This window comes from Sceloporus occidentalis, unplaced genomic scaffold (genome assembly GCF_023333645.1).
Source record: "Sceloporus occidentalis isolate IW3139 unplaced genomic scaffold, rSceOcc1.0.p SCAF_8, whole genome shotgun sequence".
Classification (NCBI taxonomy): Eukaryota; Metazoa; Chordata; class Lepidosauria; order Squamata; family Phrynosomatidae; genus Sceloporus; species Sceloporus occidentalis.
The window spans coordinates 5,675,371-5,685,485 of NW_028316988.1; the positions used below are offsets into that span (position 1 = coordinate 5,675,371).

A 10,115-nucleotide genomic window follows, 5' to 3' on the forward strand; every position below is an offset into this window, starting at 1 on the left:
GCTGCCACATCGCACTGTTGACTCATGTTCAACTTGTGGTCTACTAGGACTCCCAGATCCCTTTCACACGTATAAATCTCAGCCAGCCAGGTGTCCCCCATCTTTTATCTGTATTTCATAATTTATAGTTTTGGGAGGACCAGAGGACCAGGCAGAGCAAGGACCCCTTTGAAGTAGTGGCCAGCGGGCTTTCCAAAAGGAGGCTCTTTCCCAGGGTCCCTCCGTCCTCCATTGAGGCCAATGCTGCTGGAAAGCCTTACAACTGGAGGGAGGAGGAGGAAATAAACGGCCCTTGGCTTTGCCGAGCCAGGGATGCCTCTGTGCTTGGCACTTCCATGTGTGTCTGTGTGAGTGTGTGTGTGTGTGTGTATACATATATCAGAAGTGTGCATATATATATGTATATATATATAATATACACACACACACACTTCTGATACGTGTATATATATAGAAGTATGTATGTATGTGTGCATATATGTGTGTGTGCGTATATACACACATACACACACTCTTCTGATACATATATATACACACACACACAACCTGAGATATATATATATATATATATATATATATACTTCTGAGATATAGATACAGATATATACACACACTTCTGATATATATATATATATATATGGTTCTCCTGCCTCGTTGTTGTTGTTATTAATTTGGACCCAAAGATGCCAGCAGCCCTGAGTCTCTCAAACCCAGGAGCCAGGAATCATTCCTGAGCCCCTTGGAGCCTGAGAATAATGAGCCAGCAACGCTCCCTTTCCGCCACCAGAGGGCGCCCCAGGACAGGGAAGGATCATCATATTAATAAGCGTCAAGGGGCCAAAGTGAGCCACAGGAGGGCGCCCGAGAGAGAGCGAGAGCCAGGAAGGAGAGCGCAAAAGCGCCTGAGAACGGAATTGCGAGACAATGAGACATTGGCTGCCTATTCCTGAGGGGCGTGGCCTCCTTCCCTTTACCTGGACCTTGCTCCGCTCCCATTGGCTGCCTATTCCCGAGGGGCGTGGCCTCCCTCTTTGCACCTGGAGCATCCTCATAATAATCATTTAAAAGATGAATGGTTCATTATTATTATTATCTGCCTCTGGGTCCCAGGAGGAAAGAGAAGAAGCAGAGGCCAGTGGGCTTTCCAAATGGAGGCTCCCAGGAGGGCCATGGCTTCAGACAGCGGCTCTTTCCCTGTGTCCCTCTCTCTGTCCTCCATTGATGCCAATGCTGCTGGAAAGACTTACAGCTGGACAGAGGACGAGGAAAGAAAGGGCCAGGGAAAGAAACCACAGCTGAGTTGTTATTTGCATCACTTCGTACTGATATGACCATTAGAGCTGTTTGAAATTGGAATAGGTTCGCCCCGGTTTTAAGTCCTTTCTCTCTGTCCATCCGCACCGCCCTAATATTTAATTATTATTACTTAATTAGTCCAACTATTTGGCTGGAAATGCCCACATCCCCACCCTTTTGTCCAAAGCTGGGAATAAGGCAATACTGACACTCATCTCAATAGGAACATTGGCCTTAAAGCTTTTAAAACTATATCTCTGTTTCAATAAATATTTCCAGGCGTCTTTTTTGAAGGAGAACGAAAGGCGACAACGTCTCATGCGCTCCGTAATAGTATTTATTATATTATAGTCCAAAAACTTGTTATTTCTTAAAAAGCCCAACGTCTTTCGCTCTTACTGTCTATCGGCCTTCTTTATGGGGCTGCTTATAACATAGACAAAAACACATTGACTATCTTCATATTACTGAAGACCATACATATAAACCACCTCTAAGCAATGTTTTTATTATTATTATTATTATTATTATTATTATCATGTAATATTTGTATTGTATTTAACATTGCATTGTTTTAATTAGGCTATTTTAATTGTTGGGAGCCAATGGGAAAATAGCATTAGTCCCCATAGATTTGGGTTTGATCAAGATGTGGCTGATAATAAAGAACATTCCTAATGCAAGGGCGCCCTCTGATGGCTACTCGGGGCACTGCAGCCTCTGGATCGAGCCAGAGAGAGAGCCATCCAGAAAGGAGCTCGAGGGAGGGTGCCTGCTGGGGATGATGGGAAGTGTCCTCCAAGACCCCTAATATGGACATTCAAGCCAACAACCCTGGGAAGGGGGATGATGGGTCCTGCAGTTGAAGAGGCCTGCTGCTCCCCCTGAACCCTGAGGAGCTCAGGTCTGTGTCTGTGTGATTGACAAGGACTGCAAGATCCCTAGGCATGGCTTTTGGACTACAGTTCCCACCACCCCCTGGGAAAACATGGCCGTCCCGCCCTTGAGGGCCACAGGATGATGGGAATTTCATTCCAAAGCCATTGAGGGCGGCGCCCACCACCTTCTGCGTCGACTGGGGATGATGGGAAGTGTCCTCCAGGCTCTGGAGCTGCTGCCATTTTGTGTGCCATCTCCTGGGGATGATGGGAGTGAGTCTTCCCGCAGAGCTAGTCTGGATTGAAGCGCTCAAAATAAATTAATACATTCTTTTGCCTTCAGTTAATAAATTTATTTAATAAATTAAAATTTTGCTTTTTGGCATTTCATAGAATCATAGAATTGGAAGAGACCCCAAGAAAGGCCATCCAGTCCAACCCCATTCTGCCATGCAGGAACTCTCAGTCAAAGCATCCCTATTGACAGATGGCCATCCAGCCTCTGTTTAAAGACCTCTAAGGAAGGAGACTCCGCCACACTCCAAGGGAGTTTGTTCCTATGTCAAAGAGGCCTTACTGTCAGGAGGTTCCTCCTAGGAATCCTGTCGGGGATGGTCTTCTGTCTGGGATGCTTCGATGGAGAGTTCCTGCATGGCAGAATGGGGCTGGACTGGATGGCCCTTGGGTCTCTTACAACTCTAGGATTCTAAGCAAATTAGGAAAAGAGGCACGACCCCCCACTTAATGCTCCCCACTTATTCCTCCTTAGGACCCCCCAATTTCCCCCTACAACCCCCCAAAATCCATGCGTAAAATTGCAATGCTTTTTTGCAATATTCTCTGCGCCCGTGTGCGCTTGCAAAAACTTTCCACTCCTTTCTCTCTTCCTCCCTCCCTCCCTCCCTCCCTCCCTTCCTTCCTTCCTTCCTTCCTTCCCAGCTGCAAAAATGTGAATTCCAGAGGAGGAGTTAAGGTGGGTCCAATATAACAACAACAAAAACAACAATAACAACAATATATTTATTTGTTTCCCGTCTCTACTTTTTTCAGGGTCAAGACGGATAACAGCAAAGCTCAAATACAAATTATATAGTAATAAATAAATAAATAAATAGTAATAATAAAAACATTTCCTTAATTTCCCCAAACCTCCCCCCCTCCCACCTTCACATATAAATCATAACAATAAATCCATACAAGAAACAATAACATTACTTAAAACAATTAAAACAGGAGTGGCATTAGGGGGGGCTGGTTTGGACGGACAAATAGTCCTGTTCTATTCGGAGGTCAGTCTGGGAAGACCCACCAAAAGAGATCCATCTTTATGGCCTTTTTAAAGGCGTGGAGAGATGTAATAAGGCAGATTGCCTCTGGCAGGGCATTCCAAATGTTCAGAGTGACTGTTGAAAAGGCTGTTGAATCCAAGCCTTAAATAGACCCTCCTTCCCTTCTCAGGTTTGCAAAGAAAGGACCCAGTCCCTTGGGAAGCCTGGCACTGAACAGGAAGGCAAAAGGAGGCTCTGCAGCAATGGAAATCCCTGGAATGCACTAGAAAGATCTGGGGGGTTCTTTGGAGAGGGATGCACCGCGGACCCTTTTGGCACCGTCTCCAAACAGGGGCAAAATCATGGAGGGCCCTGGATGCCAAGAGGAGTTTAATTTTACTCCTGCAAATGGAGTTGAGATGTTTATGGTCCTGAATGCCATCCCAGTCCATTAATGGCATTATCCAGGGTCCTCAAGACCATCCCCAGATTAATGGTGCTATCCATTACTGTCTTTCAGTCCATTCGAGAAACTATCCATGGTCCCAAGGCAGTTCCCAATGGTGCAAAATCTCCAGCTGCAAAAGCGTTCCCATCAAGCTGCCCAGCGTTGTTTGGGAGACATCTCTCAGAGAAAGAGACCCCACCATCATTCTAGGGGGGAATTGGGGCATTCTAGGGGCGACCGCCATTAAGATGAATGGGTCACGCAGCCTCGGCCTGGCTGCAGATATTAGTATCCGCAGATAGCAAGCCCATATTGTCCCAATGATGGTATGCATGCACCCGCACTGCCATAAGGGACAAAATCCTTCCCCCTCCTTCTATCCTACTTCCTTCTGTTCTTCCTTCCCTCCCTCCCTCCCTCCTTCCTTCCCCCCTTCCTCCTTCCCTCGCTTCTTCCTTTCCCTCTCCATCCTTCCCTGATTCCCTGCTTCCTCAGAGGCTTCTGCCCCAGCTTGGCTGAAGAGGCAGAGTCTGCCAGGGTTGGGAGCAGGGCTGGGGCTTGGGTTTAGCAGCCCCAGGTCCAGCAGCAAGAAATCCAAGCCCTGGCCCTGGCTCCCTCTGGAGGAGAAGACCCAAGCAAGCATGTGGGACTGGTGGACGAGTGTCTGCCCCAATATTGCCTCTGGGCAGCTGGGGCTCCTGTGCCTCTTCTCCTTCTGTTTTCTCTCCTCCTTCCATCCCTATGCCAGTCCCTGGTGCCAATAGGTCGAATGGGCAGGGAAGAGGAGAAGACCCAGGCAAGTGTGTGGGATTGGTGGACAAGTGTCTGCCCCAATATTGCCTCTGGGCAGCTGGGGCTCCTGTGCCTCTTCTCCTGTTTGCTCTCCTCCTTCCGTCCCCATACCAGTCCCTGTTGCCAAGAGGTCGAATGGGCAGGGAAGAGGTGAAGACCCAGGCAAGCGTGTGGGACTGGTGGATGGGTGTCGGCCCCAATATTGTCTCTGCCATTTCTGGGCCTCCTCCTCCTCCTCAGCTGTCCAGCACCAGAAAGGCTTCCCTCCGCCAGGCGATAATGCTTATACAGCCCTTGTTTTTCCCTGCGAGAGCGCTGGCATCGTATTCCTGAAAAAGAAGAGAGAAAGCAGAGATGTTTTTGACTTTCCATCTCTATTTTCCCCCCAGCAAGGCTGCAAATAATCCCATTCTCCCTTTCTTTTGGGAGAGAGGGATCGCTGCGGCTCAGGGGTTGGGGAAGGGAGAAAGGCCCTTTTCCCCAGAGAGAGACAGACAAGAAAACCGAGACTCACCTCGACGGGTGACGTCAAGCAAGGCCTCGATGTCGGGCATGTACCTGGGCAGCAGGGCATTGATGCTGTGACTTAATTCCCTGCAGAGAAGAGAGAGCAAATATCACCTCACTAAGTCAACAGAAAACCCCGTTTGTTCAGTAGAGAGATTTGCATTCCTCCATCTGGCCCCATCCAGCGGACTAGAAACCCCCACGGACCCTTTCTCCCCCAGCCTCTACTTGTAACACAACTCACTCCTTGAACTCCTTGCGGTTCTTAACACGGGAATTGGATTCACAGGTGGCTAAAAGCAAGGCGTTTGCGACGAAGGGTACCCATGGCTCCAGCGTCTCCTCAAACGCGATGACATCTGCGATTAGCCCCATGGCTTTCATCGCCCTCAACTGGGTTGAGAAGGAGATTCTGGTCTCAACAAGAGCACAACACTTGCAAACAATAAGGAAAGAGATCGAGGGTCACCCGGCCCTTCTCCCCAATTCCCAAAGACAAGGTGCAGCCTTTATATTTGCTCCGCCTGGAGCAGCCATGTGAGGGTCAGCAGGAAAGACCCCTTCTGGGTGATGTCCCTACCTTCCTCAACCAGGAGGATTCCTTCATCTCGGCCATGAGGAATAGCAGCGCATGCTCCTGGTCACAATATGGAGAATTGAGGACTTTAAGCAGGAGCTTATCACAGGTGCTGTCAAGAGAAACAGGGAAGGAGAGGGAAGTCGCATCCTTACTGGACTTCCAGCCCCAGAGAGGGAATATAGGCCCAGGGCCCCAGAGATGCGTGGGAGACAAAGAGGCAGTCCACCTACCTTTGGGGTGACTCTAAATAGTGAGCCAGGATGAATTCTAAACGACGCTTGGCTGCAACGTCTGCTACTAACTTGCTCACTGTAGGGTCCAGATGGCGGAACCACTCACAAAAAGGAGTCAGAGACTTCTTTCTCTGGGGGGGGGGGGAGAGGAGGGAAATTAGGTAACTGCCACCTTCTAAGTCTCCGCACGTCTGAAATGTAGGACGTGTCCTGGAAGGTGTCATGGCCACCCTGCTCAATGGGCCTCTTCGTTATGCTCATTACCGGAAGACGTTTTGGGATTCCTCCTGGTCAGGAGGTGGAAACGTCCTGGAAAAGGAGGAGGTCAGGATCCTTCCCTGCCTGGCCACAGATCACGGTCCCTTCTCAAGACACTCTTGGTCTTGGGTCCAGAAGGGCAAAAGATGTATAAATACACACCGTGGGCCCTCCTTTTCCACGGGTTTTTTCTACAAGGATACACGGCTTGAAAATATTCCTAAGAAGTACAACTTCCAAATAGCAAACCTTGACTTGCCATTTTATATAAGGGACACTATTTTGCTCTGCCATCACAGTGAATGGGACATGAGCATCCATGGATTTTGTTATCCACGGGGGATGCTGGAGCCAAACCCCAGCGCATAACAAGGCCCCACTGTGTGTGTGTGTGAGTGTGTATCTTTTAAAAATGAATAACTAAATAATAAGAGGACTCCCTCTGAAGGTCAGCCAGATTCTTTCCTTGCCGGCAAGGGGCCAATCTTATCCCAGTACTCCTCCTCCTCAGCGGAGTCCTCCATTGGCTCCGGTTGTCTAAAATGGGGGCAGAAAAAGTTCATGAAGTGTGGCACCTTCAGAGCATCCCTCTGGGGCAGCATGATGCTCCAGACATCCCACTGAGGGACCACAAGGGCATCCTTATGGAAGCCCATGGACTGATGAAGAGAGTGCTCCTACCAGAAGCACCCAGCCATGTCTCCCGGGTGAGGCATTACAGAAGCCATCCCTCCCAGGTGGGGACAAATTACCCATCTGAAGCCGAGGGGGTTCTTTCCGGAAGCTGGGAGGAGAGACAATACAGTGTGCCCGCTCCATACGCGGGTGCACCATACACGGCTTCCTGTTTACACGGAAGCCACGCGGCAATCAAGTGAATGGGGCTCAAGCATAGGCAGAATTTGCCTTACGTGGCGGGGTTCGGAACGGATCCCCGCATAAGGCAAGGCTCCACTGTACAAAGGTCCGAACAGAAGCCCACCCATGGCCCCTCCATGGCCCGTCTTGGGCCCACATGCCCTTTAGAAATGGCAAGAAAAGGAGTACCTCTGATCCCCGTCTTCCTTGTTGGTTTCTTGGGTTCCCTCCTCCATTTCTGGGCAATCCTTTCAAAGGAAAAGAAGAAATGCAGTACATTCATGGAAGAAGTCATCACACACATTGTAAATGCATGCTTCTTAGCCGTACACGTAACGGAGGACATTTTGGAATTCCTCCTGGTCAGGAGGTTGAAACATAGGACATGTCCTGGAAAAGGAGGACACCTGGCCACCCTCGAGGGGAGGGGTCAGGGCCCTTCAATGCCTGACCACAGGCCATGGTCCTGTCTCAGGACACTAGTGGGCAAAAGATGAGGTCCCTCTGTGGGTCTGAAAGACTCTTTCCTTACCGAGAAAGAGGGCTGGACCTCCACGGCAAGAGCAGGACAGGCAATGTCCTCCTCCTTGACGGAGGTTCCTTGCGGCTCCGTAAGTCTGGAATGGAGACAGGAAAAGGCCATTCAGTGTGACAACTTCAGAGCATCCCTAGCACCATTGACCATCTTTCCTGTCCAGTGATGCGGCCAGAATGGCGCTCTAGAAAGCCCACTGGTGGGGCCACAAGAGTGGCATCTTCAGGTGGATCTCTGATCGCTTCCGTAAAGCCGTAGCATAAATACCAAAAAAGACCTTAGACCACAGGAGAGAGGTCAGGAAAAATTAAACCTAAACCTAAAAGCCCCACTTGGCCTTTCCCCACTTCCCAAAGGGAGATATAGGCCTCGACATCAGATTGTGGTTTACACTACATTTGCCCCAATCGCATTTTCTGGCACCAAAATAAACCGCTTGTGGTTCCCATTCACGAATGAATTGATTCAAAATGATTCAGTTCCAGCCGGCCGAAGGGGAAACTTGAATTGATTCTGATCCGCTTGTGGTTCACGACACTTGCGTCAAAAAGACGTGGGTTAAATGCATCTGGAGCATGCCCCCCTCTCAGAATGGCTCCAGCAATTCGGATTAAGTGGGAACCAGGGTCATTTGAACTGGTTTCTTGCCATCAGGTTTAAAAGGCAGTGGGAAGGAGGCCATGAAAACACAAGCAGATTTACCTCTCCCTAGCAAACAACAACTCCAAGAGATCCCCAAAAGTCCTCGTTTCCCAGAGCCCTGTACAGAAAGTTCCTCAAAGAACATCAGCGATACAAGCCCTCATTGCCCAAACCAAAAGGAAAAACAAAGGGAGGGAGGGAGGCAGCAGGAAGTAGAGACAGAAGGAAGGAAGGAAGGAAGGAAGGAAGGAAGGAAGGAAGGAAGGGAAAGAGCCAGAAAGAAGGAAAGAAAGGTGGTAGTAAGAAGTAGAGACAGAATGAAGGAAGGGAAAAAGACAGAAAGAAGAAAGGAAAAGAGGCAGTAACAAGTTGAGACAAAAAGAAGGAAGGAAGGAAGGAAGGAAGGAAGGAAGGAAGGAAGGAAGGAAGGAAGGAAGGCAAGCAAGCAGGAAGGAAGGAAGGAAGGAGACAGAAAGAAAGGAGGGAGGTAGTAAAAAGTAAAGACAGAGGGAGGGAGGAAGGACGGAGGGTCATGGAGACTTACCTTGGAAGAGGAAGAGAACAGGCATCGTCCTCCTCATCCATTGGTCGTTTGGAGCAGGAAAACCATTTGACCACAGTTTTCCTGGCCCTCTGCAGAGGAAAGAGATGAATGAGAGTCAGAGAAAGGATGGCTGGCCAGAGCCATGGCCTCAATGATCACCTCAGGCCTCCTTCTCTGCTTACCCCTCCACGCTCTTTGAGGAACGTCCACACGCCTGGCATCATGGTGCTGAGAACTTGGGTAGACCCAAGCCTAGTGCCCTCCAAGAACAGGTCTGGGCCGACCAAGGTCCAGAAGAGCACTGGCCAGTATCCAACGCACTGCCCAGTATCCAAAGCAATGACCAGTATCCAACAGCACACCGACCAGTATCCAACGCACTGACCAGTATCCAACGCACTGACCAGTATCCAACGCACTGACCAGTATCCAACAGCGCACTGACCAGTATCCAACGCACTGACCAGTATCCAACACACTGACCAGTATCCAATCACTGACCAGTATCCAATCACTGACCAGTATCCAACACACTGACCAGTATCCAACGCACTGATCAGTATCCAACAGCACACTGACCAGTATCCAACAGCACACTGACCAGTATCCAACGCACTGAACAGTATCCAACGCACTGACCAGTATCCAACGCACTGACCAGTATCCAATGCACTGACCAGTATCCAACGCACTGACCAGTATCCAACACACTGACCAGTATCCAATCACTGACCAGTATCCAACACACTGACCAGTATCCAACACACTGACCAGTATCCAACGTACTGATCAGTATCCAACAGCACACTGACCAGTATCCAACAGCACAGTGACCAGTATCCAACGCACTGACCAGTATCCAACGCACTGACCAATAGCCAATGGCTCCACTGGCCTCAGCTGCATTCTAGAGTGAGTCCAGATTCCAAAGCGGATACGGAATGCTTTCAAAGGCAAACAAATGCATCTGGCCAAGTGGCCATGGTTGCCATGTTCTTCTCTGGGCCTTGCTACTCTGCCTTGAAGGGCAGGCGGAGGTGCTGGGCCATTGGAGGAAATAAACATGGTAGCAGAGTGTTTTGAAAGGCTTGGCACTGCCTTACCTCTTCCCAACTCTTGTCATTGGACCCCCTTCCATCTCTATATGGCCCTTAATAGTCCCTTCCAACTCTAGGATCCTATGTATTCCTGCAGGGCAGGAGGTGGGTTTCAGATTTTGGAATTTGGGAATATATACAGAATGAGATTGTATTGAAGATGGGAAAATCTAAACAGA

General features: G+C 49.3%; 1 protein-coding gene across 1 annotated transcript; it reads right to left on the bottom strand.

Moving 5' to 3' along the window:
* Positions 1-4,454: 4,454 nt before the first annotated feature.
* Positions 4,455-9,063, bottom strand: LOC149307723 (uncharacterized). Its single transcript, XM_089536800.1, has 6 exons — positions 9,022-9,063; positions 8,840-8,928; positions 5,770-5,878; positions 5,434-5,582; positions 5,197-5,276; positions 4,455-5,011 (listed from the first exon to the last, which is right to left on the bottom strand). Exons 1-6 carry the CDS (start codon positions 9,061-9,063, stop codon positions 4,455-4,457), a joined length of 1,026 nt encoding a protein of 341 aa, XP_089392926.1.
* Positions 9,064-10,115: the final 1,052 nt, after the last annotated feature.

Excerpts from the sequence above, each read along its gene's own strand:
- LOC149307723 (XM_089536800.1), bottom strand. The coding sequence starts at position 9,063 with ATGATGCCAGGCGTGTGGACGTTCCTCAAAGAGCGTGGAGGG. Across the intron at positions 5,583-5,769 it reads AATCCTCCTGGTTGAGGAAG|TTGAGGGCGATGAAAGCCAT; the intron begins GTAGGGACATCA and ends TTCTCAACCCAG. Across the intron at positions 5,277-5,433 it reads AACCGCAAGGAGTTCAAGGA|GGAATTAAGTCACAGCATCA; the intron begins GTGAGTTGTGTT and ends TCTTCTCTGCAG.